Source organism: Muscardinus avellanarius, assembly GCF_963383645.1.
Source record: "Muscardinus avellanarius genome assembly, chromosome: 11".
Classification (NCBI taxonomy): domain Eukaryota; kingdom Metazoa; phylum Chordata; class Mammalia; order Rodentia; family Gliridae; genus Muscardinus; species Muscardinus avellanarius.
In genome coordinates, this window is record NC_137797.1 from 8146092 (window position 1) to 8166668 (window position 20577).

Below are 20577 nucleotides of genomic sequence, written 5' to 3' on the forward strand. Positions count from 1 at the left end.
TCTGACTCCAAAGTACTAGGATCTAGGATCACAGGCCCATGCCCCCATGCTCAACTTACACTGGTGTTTTCGAAAGAAGTGAATCAAAGCCAGGCCGTCTGTCTCACACAGTTTATTTAACAATAGGTAATAAGAAATCAAATTTAACAGTCTATACAGTGATCCAAAGTCCATATTTATAAGTAATCAACTTTAATTGCATGATTTACAACAGTTGAGGGTTTTTGCTTTCTATTTTCAAGTTTTACAGAAAGTGTGTGTGTGTGTGTGTGTGTGTGTGTGTGTGTGTGTGTGTGTGTGTGTGTGTAGGGCAGGGTAAGGAGGAAGAAAGCAAGCCAAGAAGAAACCCCAGGGACACTTTGCATGTTAAAATCATCCCACCGGAATCGTTTCTTACCCTCTTTTTAATTTTTTTCCTGTTAGATGTAAAAATAACGAAAAAAATTCTTTCAAGAAACAGAAACCACAATATATAATACATCAATTTGGCAGCTGCCCCTGTATATTTTGAAAAAGTCATTTTTCTCTCTACATGTACAAATTATTTTAATACTTGAAGTTTTACGCTCAGACTTACGGAATAGAAAATTTTCTGGAGCACAAAAGTTGACTTGAGGGGAGGAGAGAGGGAATTTTCTTAAACCTTTTTAAAAGAATGAACATCTTTGCACCCAGAGAAAAAAAATTGGTATTTTAATATATATTTATATATATTTATATATATATATATAGAATGTAATTTTAAAGTAACATTAACCCCTTTTGTCCTCTGGTTTTAAGAAATGTTCTTTTTAACTCTTCCATAAAGTGAGGAAAATAGGGAAAAATGTCAACCATCTGCACCAGTAAATAATAACTATTAATATTACATATTTTCATTAATTTAAAAAAAATAATAAAACCTATTGGAGGTGCAAGGCAGGAGCATATGGCTGGCTTCAGGCCTCAGCCTCCTCCCAGTGCACACTGGAACCACACACACAAGGGAACAGGGCCGGGCGGCACCAGCCATAACAAAAATATACTCTTTGTACTCTATCATCCCTCAGGTTCATCCTGCATGTTTGCTTTAAATCACAAACGGCTACTGCACAGTTCTTATGTGTTCCAAGGAAAATTGTCTTTTAGGCTAAGAAAGATTCAAAAAAATTGTTTTCAGTACAAAAAGTCTTGTTAAGAGAAAATAATTTTTTTGCTCCCAAAATACTACAAGGTGTCTCTAGTGTATGTCTAGTGTACTCTGTGAGAGGTTTGCGTTCAAGTCTGAGTTATCGGTGCTGAGTCCCAGGTCTGTGGCGCTTGCACCATGGAGGTTTGCCATGCCTGGGTTGCTAGCGAGCTGAGAAAGCATCGAATTCTGGTCCGGGCTGGCAAAATGCCCTTGTTCCATGGGGTTGGCGGCCTGAGCAGCCACCAGTCCAGGATGTGGGGAACTGGTCTGTGGGGATACGTGGTGTGGAGAAGGCTGAGGCTGCATCCTCGGGGACGGGCTGGAGTGGGGGGGCTGGGACTGTGGCCGTGGAGAAGGGACCGGCTGGGGAGAGCGCACTTGATTGGAGAGAGAATTCGGAATCTGCTGGCCTTGGAGGTGTGGGGACTGGGCCTGATTTGGGAGTATATGTTGCTGGGGGCTCATGGGGTTCGGCTGAGCAGGGGACCCCATCTGTTGCTGAAGGAGTCGCTGCTGATAGGCCTGCAGACTGGCTCCTGCGTCTGCGCCCAAGGCCTGGGGGAGCTGGCCCATCTGTCCCATATTCCCTTGTTGCATCTGTTGCATATGGTGCTGCATCCGCTGCTGTTGCTGCTGTTGTTGCTGCTGCTGCTGCTGCTGCGGGTAACCGACCCCTTGCGGTTGCTGGAACTGGCTGTGGTTGGCCATTCCGGGGCCCATGCCGGGCCCTCCCTGCTGCTGCTGCTGCTGCATCATCTGCTGTCGTCTCAAGATGTCTCGGAACTGTGAAGGCATCGCGTTGTGATTCATGTTCATTTGCTGCGCCTGGGGGCTCACCCCTCCCATGGGCGGCTGCAGTTGCTGCTGGGGCTGTTGCTGGGGCAGGCCAGCCCTCTGGACGCCGGCCTGCATAGGATTCATGTTCTGCATGGCTGGACTGGAATGGACGCCCTGCTGACCTGGCATAGGTGGCTGCAGCCCTGGTTGCCCCTGGGGCATGCCAGGCTGCCCAGGAAGAGGTTGTGGATTCGAACTGGCATACTTGGCAGCACGCTGCTTGATGAACGCAGCCAACAGCTGAGGGTTGGCATGAAGGATACTAAGCACCTGTTGCTGCTGGAGGGGAGAGCTGGGAGACCTGAGAGTCCGCAAGAGGTTTTGTAAGGCTTGTTGAGACACAGTGCCTGGCTTGAGTGGGCTCACACCCACCTGGCCCAGCCCTGGTTGGGGAGCCATGTTCAAGGGCTGACCGTGCTGGGACACTGACATCATGGCTGGCCTTGGCATCCCAGACGGGAGTTGCTGGGGCTGAGGCAGTCCTCCTTGGGCCCAGGGCGGCTGCTGCTGCATTCCTGTGGGTCCCATCCCGGGCTCCAGATGCCCACTGGGCCCTCTGGCCATGGGAGGCGGATTCATTCCCATGGGGGCCATGGGATTCATCTGGGGCATCTGGTGCTGGATGGGCCTTTGAAAAATTTGCACGTGGGCCATCTGCCGCTGCGTCTCGGCTGCCCTCTGGATCTGCATCGCCATTTCTACTGCTGCGGGTGGGGGCCCTGGAAGGGGTGGCTGGGCAGTCTGAGGGGGGGTCGGAGGGGTCACCTGGCCTGCTGCCTTGCCCTGGGACACAGGCCCAGCAGCTTGAGTCCTGGGCAAGTAGGGGGGCATGCTGTTGGGCGGGGTGGGCTGGGGCTGAGAGGTGGGCTGGGGCTGGGGCGTCTGTGGTGTGGTTGGCTGCTGGCCAGTCGGCGTCGTTGGAGTGGCAGGAGTCGGGGACGGCAGGCCCTGCTGCTGCCCCACCACACCAGTCCGCTGCATGCTGGCCATCCTCCTGCGCAGCATCTGTGCCTGCTGGAGCCGGTGCTGCAGCTGCTGCTGCCGGAGCTTCTGCTTGATGTTGAGGCAGAAGGGCACGGGGCACTTGTTCTCCTGGCAGTGCTTGGCGTGGTAACAGCAGAGGGCGATGAGCTGCTTGCAGATGGGGCACCCGCCATTGGTTTTCCGCTTGCAGCCCTTGGTGTGCTGCACGACCCGCTTCATCTTCTGGCAAGAGGGCAGCGAGCAGTTGGCGTTGCGGCACTGGCAGGCGTGGACCAGAGACTGGATGCAGCGCTGGATGCTCAGGCGGCGAGAGTCTCCCGGGCTCTGGGTGGCTGCAGCCTGTTGGTTGTTGCTCTCGTCGTCTAAGCCCAGACCTAGTTTCTCCATTTTGTGGTCATGGTTTTTAGTGTTATAGCAGGTGATGCACAAGTCATAATCCTAAGAGGAAAACATAGACGGTGTAGGTCAACTCTCTGAGGCTTAAGTCATTTTAAAGCATTTTATTTTCTTTATTTTGAAACAGGGTCTCACTAAGTTGCAAAGGGCCTCACTAAGTAGCTGAGGCTGTCTGCGAACCACGATCCTCCAGTCTCAGCCTCCCGAATGCTGGGATTACAATCGTGCACTACCACACACGGCTCATTCTTTATTCTGAAACATGGACTCACTAAATTGCTGGGGCTGGTTGCAAACCCAAGATCCTCTGGTCTCAGAGTCCCTAGTATTGAGATTATAAGGGGTGTGCCACCACCCCTGGCTCAAAAAGCATTTTATCATTATTATTTTTTTGCGGTACTGGTGATGAAACCCAGGGCCATTCTACGTTTGAGCTACACCCCCAGTCTTAATTCTTTATTTTGAAACTGGGTCTCACTGAGTTGCAAAGAGCCGCACTAAGTAACTGAGACTGTCCACGAACCGCGATCCTCCTGTCTCAGCCTCCGAAATGCTGGAATTACAAGCGTGCGCCACCATGCCTGGCTCAAAAGCATTTTTGATACTATGCCCCTATTTATAGACCAAAAGCCAGTGGCTGGCCAGAGCCCTCCCCGCCATGGGCCTCTGCAACATCACGTATGCAGGTAGCAGCACCCTAACCATGTCAGGGACTCACAGCACCCCGAGCCTACCTCGCAGACGGTGCAGTGCCAGCGCGTCTCCACGTGGTGCTTGCACTCGTTGCAGGTATAGACAAAGCGGTCCTGGCTCTGCGTGTGCAGCTCCACCAGCATGCACATGGTGGACCACTGGGCTCGGCGGAGGGAGGAGAACTCCAGGTGCTTGTCCCTCGCGAGGGTGAGGAATGCGTCCCGGCCATCCATCAGATCACAAGGGATGAGAGGATCCGGATCCACGATGGGAGGCAGGGAATTGGCAGCAGGGCCAGCGATGAGGCGGATCACAAAGAAGACCTGCCATACAGAAGATACATGCTGACTCTGGAGCTAGAGCGCCGCCATAGCAGAGGGGAGTCAGGGCACAGCAGAGGGACACGTGGATGCAGGGTCAGCTTTAAGCGAGCCCTCTTCCTCCTGCTTCCCCTATCTCTGATCCCTTTGAGACTCGGCCTCCTCCAAGTGTACGCCACCACGCCTGGCTGGGGTCCTTTTAATTTTTACGACTCCTCTTATTATTTATTATTATTTTTTTTTTTGCGGGTCTGGGAATGGAACCCAGGGGCATTTGACTTCCGAGCTACACCCCCTGCCCTATTTTTTATTCATTATTTTGAAACCGGGTCTCACTGAGTTGCAGAGGGCCTCACTAAGTAGCTGAGGCTGTCTGCGAACCGCGATCCTCCAGGTCTCAGCCTCCCGAATGCTGGGATTACAAGCGTGCGCCACCACGCCCGGCTTCTCTTAGTTACTGAAGTGGACTAATAGGTTATAATACAGAAGGTGAAAAGCCCCCACACAGTTATATTCTCAAACTACCTATAACAATTAACAAAATAAAACATTAATATGTAACAAGTGCATATGTTAATGTTTAACATTTCTACAGTTCTTCCTATTCACTTTTTTCTTTGTGGTACTGGGGATGGAACCCAGGGGCATTCTACCTCCGAGCTACACCCCCAGCCTTATTTATTATTCTTTATTTTGAAACAAGGTCTCACTGAGTTGCAAAGGGCCTAAGTAGTAGATGAGGCTGCTGAGGCTGTCCTTGAACCGCCATCCTCTTGTCTCAGCCTCCCAAATACTGGGATTACAAGAGTGCACCATGCCCACTTATAATTTTTATTTTATTTTTTGCGGTACTGGGGATGGACACCAGAAATATTCTATCTCTGAGCTCCACCCCAGTCCTATTTTTTATTCTTTATTTTGAAACAGGATCTCACTGAGTAGCAAAGAACCTCACTAAGTAGCTGAGGCTGTATGTGCCACCATGCCCGGCTCTTTTTTTTTTTTTTTTCCCATGGTACTGGGAGTAGAACCCAGGGTTATTCTACCCCTGAGCTACACGACCAGCCCTATTTTTTACTTTTATTTTGAAACAGGGTCTCATTGAGATGCAAAGGACCTCACTAAGTAGCTGAGGCTGTCCTCGAACTCCGAACTCCGATCCTCCTGTTTTGGCCTCCCAAATGCTGGGATTACAATAATGCGCCACCACATCCTGCTTTTTTTTGTTTGTTTGTTTGTTTTGAAACAGTCTTACTAGGTTGCTGATACTGGCTTGAAATCTGTGATTCTCTTGTCTCTGCCTCCCAAATACTGTGGTCTTTGGGGGTATTCTACGTCAGGTACATCCTCAGACCCCCTACCCTTCTTGTGGAGTTGCAAAAGGCCTAAGTAGATGAGACTAGCTGCAAAACTGCAATTCTTTTGTCTCGGCCTCACAAATTACAAGCACGCGCCACTACACCTGGCTCACGAGACTTGTAACACACTCCCGTAGCCAGAGAAAAGAGAACACTGGCCCTCTTACAAGCCACTCAAAGCATGTTCTTTTCTCCCGTTACTCTCCCCCCATATCCCGCGGTCTGGGGCGGACCCGGCAGGAGCCCTGGAAGCGCCGCCTACCTCTTTGTGCTTCTCCATGGTGGCATATAGCTTCTGGGAGAGGTCATTGGAAACATTGGGCATGCCGGGCTTCTTCTTGTTGCCCCGGCTCAGGCTGCTCTTGTTTTTGCTGGTTTTCTTATTATTCTTCTTTTTAGCATTTTTGCTGTCTCCCTTTGTCACCTGCGGGACAGCAAAATAAACCAATAAGCTTTTACTGAAAAGGCACTTGGAAACACACTGAAGACACTCCTCTCACTGAAACTAGGCATTATACTCTTGCATTTGTATTTTACTTCACGAGCTGCTCTTCATGTACACTTTCTCTCTCTTCTATTATTTATAGAAAAATAATGTTCACTAATGTGTTTGCCTTCATTTTCCTCCAGAAGAGCCAAACCTGTGTCAAGGTGACACCTGAGTTTCCGCCTACAGCCCAAAGCTGGCAGACACTGCTGATGAAACAGGTCCCGCCTGGGGACATGAGACAAGAAGTGAGTACCAGTGAGGCGCGTGCAGGGGACAGGAAGCCAGCACACCCTGTTTTTGTCTCCTACTTACATTCTGAGCCTACAAGGGGTGGGGGGTGACACATGAGAACAAAACCCACCACCCATTCTGAAAAGCATCCAATGAGTCTGAATGACAAGGCTGTGAAGAGTGCTTTTTGGTGCTGCGGGGGATCTAAGCCTAGAGCTGTGTGCGTGCTAGCTCAACTACCACAACTGAGCTATAACCCAACCTCAGGTTTCTTGTGGTACTGGGGACTGAACCCTGGGGCATTCTACCTCTAAACGACACCTCTAATCCTATTTTTTTTGGTACTTATGTAACAGGGTCTCCCTAAATTGTCGAGCATCACTAAATTGCTGAGACTGGAGGCAAATCTGCAATCGTCTTCCTGTCTCAGCCTAAGTACTGGGATTTTAAGTGTGAGAACCACCTCTGGACACCTTTTTAAGTTATCAAACAGTAGATTGCTAAGTGGCCCATACTGGCCTCAAATTTTCCATACTGTTCCCTCAACCTTCAAAGAAGCTGGGATGACAAATGTGTACCACAACACTGGGCTGCTTTTTTTTTTTTTTTTTTTTTTGGTGGTACTCGGGATTAAACCCAGGGGTATTCAAACCTCCCAGCTATACCCCAATCCCTATTTAATTTTTAAAAATTTATTTTTATTTATTTATTAGTACTGGAGTGGAACCTAGGGGGCATTCTACTTCCCAGCTATACCCCAGTTTTTTTTTCAGGGGGCGGGTCTGGGGATGGAACCCAGGGGCATTCGACCTCCGAGCCACAACCCCTGCTCTAATTTTTTTTTTCTTTATTTTGAAATGATCTCACAAAGTTGTGGAGGGCCTCACTGAGTAGCTGAGGCTGGCCACGAACTGCAATACTCCTGGTCTCAGCCTCCTGAATGCTGGGATTACAAGCATGCGCCACCATGCCTGGCTATACCCCTAGCATTATTTTTTATTCTTTATTTTGAAACAGGATCTCACCAAGTTGCAAAGGGATTAAGTAGCTGAGGATGTTCGTGAATCTGCAATCCTTCTATCTCAGCATCTTAAGTACTGGGATTACAAGTGTGTGCCAACACACTCGGCTAATTTTTATTTTGAAACAGGGTCATACTAAGTTGCCAAGGGACTGGTCATGTTGCTGGGGGGGGGGGGCAGGGAGGGGAGGAAGCCGGGTTGGTGACGCACACTTGTAATCCCAGCATTTGGGAGGCTGAGACAGGAGGATTGCAGTTCCCAGACAGCCTCAGCTACTCAGTGAGGTCCTTTGCAACTCAGTGAGACCCTGTTTCTAAATATACAATAAAAGTAGGGCTGGGAGTGTCACTCGGAGGTAGAATACCCCTGGGGTTCATCCCCAGTATGGGGGGGGGGAAAAAAAAAGAGTATGGTTCTTAGACTTAAAAATGGTTAAGCAGGTTGTGATGGGGGAAAAAAAAAAAAAAGAATTGTTCTTAGATTTAAAACTGGTTGTGGTGGCAGAGGATTGTAATTCCAGCAGTTGGGAGGTTGATATAGGAATATCACAGGTTCAAGGCTAGCCTCAGACACTTTCTGAGGCACTCTGCAATGTAGTAAGACCCTGTTTCAAAACAAAAAGCCAAGCATGATGGCACATGCATGTAATTCTTGTACGTGGGAAGCTGAAACAAGAGGTTCATAGGTTTGTTGTCAGCCTTAGCTCCAACAAACCTAGGTCTTCCACAACTTAGTGACATCCTGTTTCAAAATAAAGAATAAAAAATAGGGCTGGAGGTATAGCTCAGAGGTAGAATGTCCCTGGGTTCAACCCCCAGTACTGAAAGAAAAAAAAAAAAAAAACTGTGAGTATAGCCCAGAGATAGAAAACCCAGTGTACACACACACACACACACACACACACACACACACATACACACACACACACACAAAAAAAAAGCCAGCCTTGCTGGCTTAGGAGACCCCGTTTCCAAATAAAAATATAAAATATATATAAAAAATAGGTCTGGGAGTGTAGCCTGGAGGTAGAAGGGTTTCCAGGAATCCCAGTACCAACAACAACAACAAAAAAATAGGGCTAGGAGTATGGTCTGGAGGTATATGTTCACAAAAGGGGGAGGTGTGCTAGCGATGCCAGACCATGGTTCAGTGTTGCCTAGTATGTGTTAGGCCCTGGATTTGAACCTTCAATACTGGAAGGAAAAGGGGAAAAGAAAATGTCAGAAATGACATATGGCCCACAAACTTTGTAACATACTATTTTATTAGTGTTCCAGAATCAACTACTGTTTCTTTTGTCAGTTCTTATTATATCATATTGTGTGTGTGTGTGTGTGTGTGTGTGTGTGTGTGTGTGTGTGTGTGTGTGTGACCAAAGGCTAAAATGGCTGAAAACTACTGAAACAGAATAACAACTTTTTTTGGGAAAGAATGGGGATTGAGCTCAGGGGTGCTCTACCACTGAGCCACACCCTCAGTCCTTTTCATTTTCAAAGGGCTCATGACCGCTCTCAAGCCTGTGATTCTCCTGTCTCATCTTCCCATTTGGCCAAAGCTATGATCTGTGATGCTAGGATGGCACCAGGGCTTGGTGAATGCTAGGGAGCCACTGGTCCCGCCCCCAATTTAAAGAGCTCCTTCCCACACTTTAGGTTATCCATCAGGTTCAAGGTAGACAATGGAGAGATATCTACACTTACATCAGTGCTTTCGTTACTGGTATTCTCCTCTCGCTTTCTCTCTTCTTCCTCCTGTTCCAGTTCCTTAATGCTCTCTTCTAGAACATTGGGCCAGAAATCACCCTCGAAATATGGCAATTCCTTTGCACTTGTTAATCGATCTTCAGTAGCTTGTTTAAAAATATCCTGTAAAAATATCCAAGTATAAATAGAGGTTTCTATGCAATCTCTTTCTGAAAGCACTGATTATGACAGAAGAAAACGATAAATTAAAATGTTTTCAAGCTGGGTGTGGTGGCACACGCTTATAATCCCAGCAACTGGGAGGCTGAGACCGGAGGAGCATGGTTCATGGACAGCCTCAGCTACTTAGTGAGACCCTGTTTCAAAATAAAGAATTTAAAAAAAAAAAGGGGGGTAAGGGGTGTAGTTCAGAGGTCGAATGCCCGTAGGTTCCATCCCCAGACCCACACACACAAAAAGTTTTCTAAAACCTGGCAGAAAGCCACTTGTGGTGGGACACGTTTGTATCCCAGCATTCAGGAGGTGAAGACCAGAGCATCACAGTTCACAGACAGCCTCAGCTACTTAGCCAGGCACTTTGCAACTCAGTGAGACCCAGTTTCAAAAATAAAAAGACTAAGCCAGGGTTTGTGGCACACTCTTGTAATCCCAGTACCTGGAGGCTGAGACAAGAGGATCCAGGTTTGAAGCCAGCCTCAGCTACTTAGTGAGGCCCTTTGCAACTCAGTGAGACCCTGTTTCAAAATAAATAATATAAAATGGGGCTGGGGCATAGCTAGGAGGTAAGATGCCCCTGGGTCTAAACCCCAGTACTGCAGGAAAAAAAAAAAAAAAAAAAAAAAAAGACTTAAAAAAAAAAAAGGGTTGGGGGTGTATCTCAGAAGTCCAATGCCCTTGGGTTCCACACCCGGTACTGCAAAAATAAGAATATAAAAATAAAGCGTGGCAGAGCTTTTGTACCTAAGCCATATGCCGGGGGAGATTTTTGGCATCATGAACGGAAAGGCTGAAGTCCAAAGTCAGTGTGTGTGTACTGGGATGGAACCCAGGGCATTCTACCTCCAAGCTAAACCCCTGGTCCTATTTTTTATTCTTTGTTTTGGTGGGTCTGGGGATGGAACCCAGGGGCATTCAACCTCTGAGCTACACCCCCTGCCTTATTTTTTATTCTTTATTTTGAAACTAGGTCTCATTGAGTTGCAAAGGGCCTCACTAAGTAGCCGAGGCTGTCTGTGAACCACGATCCTCCTGTCTCAGCCTCCCTAATACTGGAATTACAAGCGTGCGCCACCACGCCCGACAGCCTCTCCCACTCTTCACAGAAGATTGAGAGAAGGCAGCCAGTCCACCTGCCAAACTGCTGCTCCCAAGAACCAACCTACAAGTGTCAAAAACTTGTTTATATAGAATGATTTTTTGGGCTGTTTGAAAAATATCCAGTCAGCCAGGTGTGGTAGTGCACATCTTTAATCCCATTACTCTGGGAGGCTGAGATGGGAAAAAAGAATGTTTAAGGGCAGTCTCAGTTACTTAGTGAGGCCCTCTGCAACTCAGCAAGATCCTGTTTCGAAGACAAAAAAAAAAAAAAAAAAAAAAAAAAAAAAAGCTGGGTGTGGTGACACTCTTGTAATCTCAGCATTCGGAGGCTGAGTCCAAAGGATCACGGTTAATAGCCAGCCTTAGCTACTTAGGCTAGCCAGCAACTTAGTGAGACCCTGTTTCAAAATAAAGAATAAAAATAGGGCAAGGGGTGTATCTCAGAGGTAGAATGCCCCTGGGTTCCATTCGCAAACCCGCCAAAAAAAAAAAAAAAAAAAAACATGGCTAAGAATATATTTTTAATTGGCTATGGCAGATTTATTTACTTATTTTTTTTATGTGTGTGTAATGCGGATAAAACCCAGGGGCATTCTGTCTCCAATCTATAAGCCCAGCCCTATTTTTATCTTTATTTTTGAAACATTGAGTTGCAAAGTGCCTCACTAAGTAGTAACTGAAGCTGTCTTTGAACTGCAATCTTCCTGTCTCAGCTTTGCAAATGCTGGGATTATAGCACACGCCACCACTTCCAGCTTCTTTTTTCTTGATATTACTGGGGGTTATACCTAGGGTCGGTCTACCTCTGAACTACTGAGGGTGTAGCTCAGATGTAGAGTGTCCCTGGTTTCCATTCCCAGTACTGCAAAAAAAGAAAACAAAGAAAAAGAAAAGAAAAAGAAAAAGGGATGTAGTTTGGAGGTAGAATGCCCTGGGCTCAATCTTCACAAAGGGTCTTGCTAAATTACTGTATCCTGGCCTCAAACCTGTGATCCTCCTGGTCTCAGCCTCCCAAGTACAGGGATTACAGAAGTGTGCCATCGTACCTGGCTACAACAGATTTCTTGAACTATAAGTCTTTAACATCTCTTGCGCCCGCGTGTGTGTGTGTTTTGGTATTGGGGATTAAGCCCAAGGGTCTTCTACCACCAAGCTACAGTCTCAGTTCAATTTTATAACTTATTTGGTTGGAAACAGTGTCTCACTAGGTTGCCAAGAGCCTTGCTAAATTGCCAAGGCTGGTATTGAACCTGAGTTCCTCCTGTCTCAGCTTTCAGCTTTCCAAATACTGAGACCACACCCACTTCAACACCTCGTTTTTTTTTTTTTAAATCCTTTGAGAAATGGTCTAATTTGCAGAGGGCCTCACTAAGTAGCTGAGGCTGGACACAGACCTGAATCCTCCTGTCTCAGCTACCCAAGTACTGGGATTTCAAGCTTGTGCCACACCACACCTGGCTCCCGCCCTATTTTTTATTCTTTACTTTGAAACAGGGTCTCACTGAGTTGCAGAGGGCCTCACCAAGTAGCTGAGGCTGTCTGCGAACCGCGATCTTCCTGTCTCAGTCTCCAGAATCCTGGGATTACAAGCGTGTGCCACCATGCCTGGCTAACACCTCGCTTTCGATTGAAAAATTGCCTAATATAACAATGTAAAATGTATATGTAAATATACTATATACATCTGGTGTATATAGTATAGCCCAGAGGTAAAAAGCCACTGGATTCTACCCCCAGTACCACCAAAAAAAAAAAAAAAAGAAGTATAATATAAAAAATACTTTATCAAATAACCACAATTGTGCCGGGAGTGGTGGCACACACTTGTAATCCCCGTGCTTGGAAGGCTGAGACAGGAGGATCTCACGGGTTCGAAGCCAGCCTCAGCTACTTAGTGAGGTTCTCAGCAACTTAGTGAGACCCTGTTTCCAAATAGAATATTTAAAAAAAATAGGTCTGGGAGTACAGCCTGGAGGTAGAACACCTCTGGGTTTCACCCTCAGTACCACCAAAAAACAAACAAAAAAACCCCCACAATTGTGCTAATTATATGGAAGAGGTAGAGCAAACAAAACTTGTAAAATAATAAAATGGAATAGCGAAATGGGCACATTTCCATGCTCCAACTGACCTTGTAGTCATGGACGATGCGCTCGGACACAGCCTTGTCAAGCATCTTTTTGTACCACTCCTGCAATCGCTTGGGTTTCGGGATCTTCTGGTCAGGAGGGTGGCAGTGGAAGATATAGTCATCTCCTTCGCTTGGCGGACATGCCCAAATGTGCCCCGTTGTGTACCTAACAATACAAAGAGAAGGAACGTCAACAGAAAAGATCATCGATTCTAGAAGAGTGCAACTTGATGTGTGTTGAACAAGGGACTGAAACTGAGGGCATTCTTCCCCTGGATGCACCCACGACATCCCTAGGTTGGTGAGTGTCTCACTACTTGCAGAGGCTATCCTCAAACCTGTAATCCTCCTGCCTCCAAAGTACTGGGATTATAGGCATACACCACCAGGCCAAGTGTTTCATTTTATTTACTTGGTACTGGGAATTGAACGCAGGGCATTCTACCTCTTAAGCTACACCCCAGCTTATTTCTTCAAAATAAGAAAAGGAAAGCCAGGCGTGGTGGCACACGCTTGTAATCCCAGCATTTGGGAGGCTGAGACAGGAGGATTGCAGTTCGCAGACAGCCTTAGCTATTAGTGAGACCCGGTTTCAAAATAAAGAACAATAAATAGGGCTGGGGGTGTAGCTCGGATGTCGAATGCCCCCGGTTTCCATCCCCAGATCAGGAAAAAAAAAAAAAAAAAAAAAAATCTGGGCATGGTGGCAGACACCCCTGGGTCCAACCACAGTGCCATACACAAAAAAGGAGTCCTTGCTAGTAAGTTACTGAGGCTGGTCTCAGTGATCCTCCTGTCACAGCTTCCCAAGTACTGAAATTTCAGGTGAGTACCATCGCATATGGCTTATACATGTATTGATCGATGGATTCATTGTAGTACCAGGGAATGAACCCAAGGGTAGTCTACCACTCAACTCTATCAAACTGTATCCCCAGCTTGCTCACTCACTCATTCATCGTGATACTGAAGGTGGAACCCAGGGGCTTTTCTACCTCCGGGCTGTCCTTCCAGACCTATTTTATATTTTATTTAGAAACAGGGTCTCACTAAGTTGCCAAGAGCCTCACTAAGTAGCTGAGGCTGGCTTCAAACGTGTGTGATCCTCCTGTCTCGGCCTCCTGAGTGCTGGAATTACAAGTATGCGTCAACATGCCTGGCTTCTTTTTGAGATAGGGTCTTACTATATTGCTCAGCTGGACTAGAACATGTAATCATTTTGTCTTAGCCTCCCAGATGTGTACCTCACACCTGAGAAAATATCTTATTTTCAGATGGGTATAATTATATTGCCTAGGCTGCACTTGAACCTCTGGCCTCTCCAGTTCCTGGACCACAGGTACCTAGGTAGAATACTATATTTGAAACGACAAAGTGGAGCAAATACAGAAACCAATGATTTCTCTCATGGTAATGGGAAGTGTACATTCCAGTATCAGATCAAAATTCTTAGGCCAGAACTATGAATAGCCAAGAATGCTTAATATGGAACTCACACTGCCTAATTCTTTTCGGGGGCCATAAAGGCATGTTGTGAATTTCATTCATAAAGGCCATGAGTCATTCTGGATCAAAATCCCAAGTTTGCATGTGAAGCATCAATGCAAAGGATTATGGACTCTTTTTTTTTTTTTTTTTTGTGGTGCTGGAATGGAACCTTTGGGCTACACTCTCAGACCTATTTTGCATTTTATTTGGAAACAGGGTCGCACTAAGTTGCTGAGAGCGTCACTGAAGTAGCTGAGGCTGGTTTCGAACCTTCACAATCCTCCTGTCTCAGCCTCCCAAGCACTGGGATTACAAGCGTGTGCCACCACGCCCGGCAATGTGGACTCATTTTAACAAGAGAGGGTAAATGAAAAACAAACTGATAAGAGCAAAAATTTGCGCCAGACATGGTGGCGCACGCTTGTAATCCCAGCATCCGGGAGGCTGAGACAGGAGGATCATGGGTCACAGAGAGCCTCAGCTACTTCGTGAGGCCCTCCGCATCTTAGTGAGACTCTGTTTCTAAATAAAGAATAAAAAACAGGGCTGGGGGTGTCACTCCTAAGTAGATGCCCCTGGATTCTATCCCCCCCCCAAAAAAGGCCAGTTGCCAAATATTCTCCATGATATATACACTTTATTAAAGGTAAGAAATAGCCGGGCGTGGTGGCGCACACTTGTAATCCCTGCGCTTGGGAGGCAGAAACAGGAGGATCGCGCAGGTTCAAAGCCAGCCGCGCGCGCTGGCCTAGGAGACCCTGTTTCCAAATATAAAATGTAAAAATAGGGTCTGGGAGTGTAGCCCAGAGGTAGAAGGGCTTCCAGGAACCCCAGTACCACCAAAAAAAAAAAAAAAAAAAGGTAAGAAATACCTCCTGAATTGTGTTGTCTTGATACCTATATAAAAGGATCAAATGCTTAAGATTTGGTTTAAGACCAGCCTCAGTAACGAAGTGAGACCAGCAACCAAGCAAAACCCTACATTAAGGCCCCAGTACTCCCCCACCCCACACATAGAGAGAGATCTGTCCCTGCCAGGCATTGTGGCCCACACCTGTAAACACATTGCTTAGGGGGCTGAGACAGGAGAATTGTAACTTCAAGGCCAGCCCCTGCAACTTAGTGAGGTTCTCAGCAATTCAGTGAGACACTGTTAAAAGACTTGGGGTGTATCTTGCAGGTACAATGCACTTGGGGTTCAATATCCAGCCCCCCCATTCACAAACACAAAGATTTGCCCCTCGAATAATAAATCAACTATGAATTCAAACCAACCTTCAATTCCAACTGGCTAACTGTAGAAAGGAAAAGAAAATTAAAAGCCGGGCGTGGTGGTGCACGCTGGTAATCCCAGTACTTGGGAGGCTGAGACAGGAGGATCACACAGGTTCAAAGCCAGCCTCAGCTATTTAGTGAGGCTCTCAGCAACTTAGTGAAACCCTGTTTCCAAATAAAATACAAAAAATAGGTCTGGAAGTATAGCCCACAGGTAGAAGACCCCTGGGATCCAACCACAGTAACTAACACACACACACACACACACACCAAAAAGAAAAGTAAACATGCTTACCCTAATTTCTTGACATATTCTAAATATCCAATTAGAATTTCGTGATAGACTGCAGTCCTCAAGCATTTAGGACGGAAGAAATGAACACTATCGAGGTAAGATATATATACTCTCCTGTATCAAATGGTTGGAAGAAAAAGTCATATCACATAATGAGTTATTTTATGTTGAAAAAAGCATTCCTCTCAAGCACTTTACTCATGGTAAATCTGCGACGCTGTTCCCATCAGCCCAAGGGTTAAGACTGTGAAGCTCTTGGCAAAGTTCAAGGAGCCTCGGGCTCCACTGAGTTTTGTTTTGAATACCCAACAGCTTTTGGCATGCACGGTACCAATCAGTGTTGGCTGATCTGAATACATTCTGGTAGTATTTCTATTCTGGCTTTCATACTGTTTTTGTTTCTAAGCCATCTGTATGACATCCTTTCAGGTAACTTCTATTAACAATCTAGACGTTAAGTATATTTTTTGGAAACTTGGTAAATTTGTTTCCCATTTCCAATTTCAGACTGCAGTTCATATCTTTTTTTAACAACAACAAAAAAAAAATAGTAGCGAACAGTTCTTTTCTGTTTTGGGGCTATTCTATTAACAGTTTCATTTTACCACGACTGGTCACTTGAGAATCTCCATTTCCAAACTAAACACATCAAACGTTTCCTGTCTCATAATGCTTTTTCATCTGTCATAACTTGAAACCCCCACAAAAATTAGAAGCGTAAGTCCTACCTCTGGTTGGGTGGTGGGCAGTCAGAGCCATACTCTTGAACATGCATGCCAAAGAAGCATAAGTCAACACCATCAATCTCTTCGAAGGCAAAGAGGGCTTTGGTTCGGTATGGAAAGGATTCTGCCATCTCTCCACTATCCACAAACCTACCCAATTAAGATGGGTGGGTCAAAACACATCATTTAGATTACAGTTATCAATAAGAACTAGGCATGAACAATTGTGGATCTGAAAGAGGAGAAAACCACTACATACCTTGCTTTCATGCCTGGTTTGACTTCCACGGTTTTGTCAGAAGCATGAACCACTCTAACAGTGACCTCTCCTGATTCAGGGTGATTCTGTCGCCTTAGAAAGTCATTCACCCGATTCTCCAGAAAGGTGCCAAGCCTAGTAGATGGCAACCCTAAAAATGTAAAAATTTAAAACGACTAAGTGATGGCTTTCTGGGACAAAGTACAAAGGAAAAATTTTCAAAAATTTAATGAGTTTCTTTCCTTATATATGTAGCACTGAAGATGAGACCTAGGATCTTTCTCCAAGCTATACCTCCAGCCCAATTACATTTTTATTTTGAAATAGAGTCTTATGGCCAGGTGTGGTGGCGCATACTTGTAATCCCTGAGCTTGGGAGGCCGAGACAGGAGGATCGCACAGGTTTGAAGCCAGCCTCAGCTACTTAGTGAGATCCTGTTTCCAAATAAAATATAAAATAGGCCTGGGAGTATAGCCCAGAGGTAGGAAGTCTCTGGGTTACACCCCCAGTAAAACACACACACACACACACACACACACACACACACACACACACACACACACACACACACAGTTTAAATTGCTGACATTGTCCTCAAACCTGTGATCCTTCTGTCTCAGCCTCCCAAATACCAGTATTAGAGGTGTGCACCACAAGGACCAGCATTTCAAATCTCACCTGTGCTTCCTGTACAAGAAATGCAGACAATATGCCAGATTTTTAAAAACAGGCCCATTCTGTGGACTTGAGTCGTGCCATGTGCTCGCCTGTATCACCCAGTTCCCCACGTGCTGCTATAGCAAGCACAGGGTCAACAGCTCCTATATTTTAGACCCAACTATTTGTCTTGAAAAATTCTCAATTTCAGAGTTAAACCATATAGAACATGCTGGGTGTAGAGGCCTATACCTGCAATCACAATACTTGGGAGGCTGAGACAGAAGAATGGCAGGTTTGAGAACAGTTTTCAATAACTTAGTGAAACCCTGTTTCAAAATAAAATAGAAGCCAGGCATGTTGGTGCACACTTATAATCCCAGTGCTTGGGAGGCTGAGACGGGAGGATCTCAGGTTCTCTGCCAGCCTCAGTTATTTACTGAGGCCCATCACAACTTAGTGAGACCCAATTTCAAAATAAAGAATAAAAGACAGGGCTTGGGGTATAGTGTTGCTCAGAGGTAGAATGCCCCTGCGTTCAATCCAAAGTACAAAAAACTGATTTAGAGCAGTCTGTAGTGGCCCATGACTGTAATCTCTGCACCTGGGAGGCTGGAACAAGAATACAGGTTCAGGGACGTCCTATGAAATTAGTACTGAGACTCTCATGAGCCCAGTAAGACCCTGTTTCCAAATCAAAAAGGGTTAAAAGTACTGCTCAGAGGTAGAATGCTCCTGAGTTTCAACCCCATTACCAATACAAAGAAAAAAAAAGAATAATGAAGAGCCATGTCGACTTTGCCTAGATTATAGGGTTTTTTTTCCAGGTCTTGGGATGGAACCCAGGGGCATTCAACCTCTGAGCTACACCCCCTGCCCTCTTTTTTATTCTTTATTTTGAAACTGGGTCTCACTGAGTTGCAGAGGACCTCACTTAAATAGCTGAAGCTGTCTGCGAATTGTGACCCTCCGGTCTCAGCCTCCCGAATGCTGGGATTACAGGCGTGTGCCACCACGCCTGGCTTGTTTATAGGTTGTTTTTGTTTTTGTTTTGCGGTACTGGGATGAAACCCAAAGGTGTTCTACCTTCGAGCCACCTCCACAGCCCTATTTTTTATTCTTTATTTTAAAACGGGGTCTCACTGAGTTGCAAAGGGCCTCACTAAGTAGCTGAGGCTGGCTGTGAATCCAGATCCTCCAGTCTCAGCCTTCCAAATGCTGGGAATACAAGTATGCATCACCACGCCTGGCTTATAGTATTTTAAAATATGGTTTAGCATTCTCAAAGAGTATAGTTGTCAAGCCAGGCATGGCGGTGCAAACTTGTAATCCCAGCATTTGAGAGGCCGAGAAAGGAGAATCTGGGTTTGTGACCAGCCTCAGCTATTTAGTGAGGCCCTCTGTAACTTAGAGAGATCCTGTTTCAAAGTAAAGACTGAAAAATAGGGCTGGGGTGGAGCTTGAGAGTAGAATACCTTTGGGTCTCATCTCCAATACCGCCAAAAAAAAAAGAAAAAAAAAAAAAAAAAAAAAAGAGTTTAGGAGTCAAAGCAATGTGTAGACCAGCAAAATACTACAAAACCATATGTAAAACTAAATCAAATACTACAAAGAGATTGTTGGTGTCAATTACTCGAATAAAATTTTTGACATTCTCTTCCCCTGTGGAAATTATCATGTGAGGCCTAAAGTTAGCCCTGTAAGTGGTAGAGAATAAACATAAAGAATAATGCAGAAGATAAAAAATATATATATAGTGCTGTACTAGGGATTAAATTCAGGACATGTGGCCCATGTTATAAAATGCTCGGAATGAGAAAAAACAGAAAAGCCCATCATTTTAAATTTCATAACTTCCTTCTATTAGGGTACAATCAACTACATATTAAAAAGCCCATTATGAGCCAGGTGTGGAATAAAATAAAGAATAGGGCTGGAGGCTGAAGGTGTAGCTCGGAGGTACAATGCCCCTGGGTTCCAACCCCAAACCCCCCCCCCCCCACACACACCCATTAAGCCAGGCTGAAAAGAGGATCACACATTAGCAAACAGTCTCAGCTACTTAGTGAAACTCTTTCAAAATAAACAATAAAGCCGGGTGTGGTGGCGCATGCTTGTAATCCCAGCATTCGGGAGGCTGAGACCTGGAGGATCATGGTTCGCGGACAGCCTCAGCTACTTAGTGAGGCCCTCTGCAACTCAGTGAGACCCGGTTTCAAAATAAAGAATAAAAACTAGGGCAGGGGGTGTAGCTTAGAGGTCAAATGCCCCTGGGTTCCATCCCCAGACCTGCAAAAAAATAAAAAAAAAAATAAAAAAAAAAATAAAAAAAAATAAAAAAATAAAAAAAATAAAAATTAGGGCTGGGGGTATAGCTTAAAGTTAGACTGCTCAGCCAGCCACCAGTTTCACCAAAAAAAAAAAAAAATAATAATAATAATAATAATAATTAAAAAAAAAAGGTTAAAAATGGAGGAATTCGCTAGGCGTGGTGGCACACATTTGGAAGGCGGAGACAGGAAGATCACACAGGTTCAAAGCCAGCCTCGCTGGCTTAAGAGACACTGTTTCCATATAAAAATATTAAAAGATAGGTCTGGGAATGTAGCCCGGTGGTAGAAGGATTTCCAGGAACCCCAGTACCACCATTAAAAAAAAAAAAAAAAAAAAAAAAGAGTAATTTAGTAAGGTGTGGTGGCGTACATGTGTAATCCCCGAGCCTGGGAGGCTGAGACAGGAGGATCGCACAGGTTCGAAGACAACCTCAGCTACTTAGTGAGACCCTGTTTCTAATAAAATATAAAAGTAAGTCTGAGAGTATAGCCCTGAGGTAGAAAGCGCCAGGGTTCCATCCCAAAAAATAAAAAAATAAAAAGGAGGAATGCATCATTTTGTTTGGTTACCTTTTTCAACTAGGTTTCAGAGAATTCACCAAAATTTATGTAAGAATGAAACTTACTTTTAGCAGAAAACTTGTTTTCTTTCCTAGTTCTTGCAGTTTTCTTTAAACAGCCATCACAGACAAATCTAAAATATAAATCAAGACTTTGCTTACAGAGAACCATTTAACGTTACATAGATAACAAAACCCGTGTTCTGCAACAAATTAAAATTCAAAAGACAGGAAAGAAGCCGGGCATGGTAGCCCTCCTCTGTGTCCCCTGTACTTGGGAGGCTGAGACAGGAGGATCACAGGTTTGTGGCCAGCCTTGACTACTTAGGCC

General features: G+C 45.5%; 1 protein-coding gene across 2 annotated transcripts in view; it reads right to left on the reverse strand.

Moving 5' to 3' along the window:
- Positions 1–1219: 1219 nt before the first annotated feature.
- Positions 1220–20577, reverse strand: part of EP300 (EP300 lysine acetyltransferase) — a gene marked incomplete at both ends in the record, with an annotated part of 90864 nt that continues 71506 nt past the window's right edge. For both annotated transcript variants that reach the window (XM_080705285.1, XM_080705284.1), the window contains 9 exons: positions 1220–3430; positions 4123–4404; positions 6022–6183; positions 9203–9367; positions 12654–12819; positions 15712–15825; positions 16440–16586; positions 16696–16846; positions 20313–20380. In XM_080705285.1, coding sequence (XP_080561411.1) covers positions 1220–3430; positions 4123–4404; positions 6022–6183; positions 9203–9367; positions 12654–12819; positions 15712–15825; positions 16440–16586; positions 16696–16846; positions 20313–20380 — 3466 coding nt within the window. The remainder of the gene's footprint in view (positions 3431–4122; positions 4405–6021; positions 6184–9202; positions 9368–12653; positions 12820–15711; positions 15826–16439; positions 16587–16695; positions 16847–20312; positions 20381–20577) is intronic.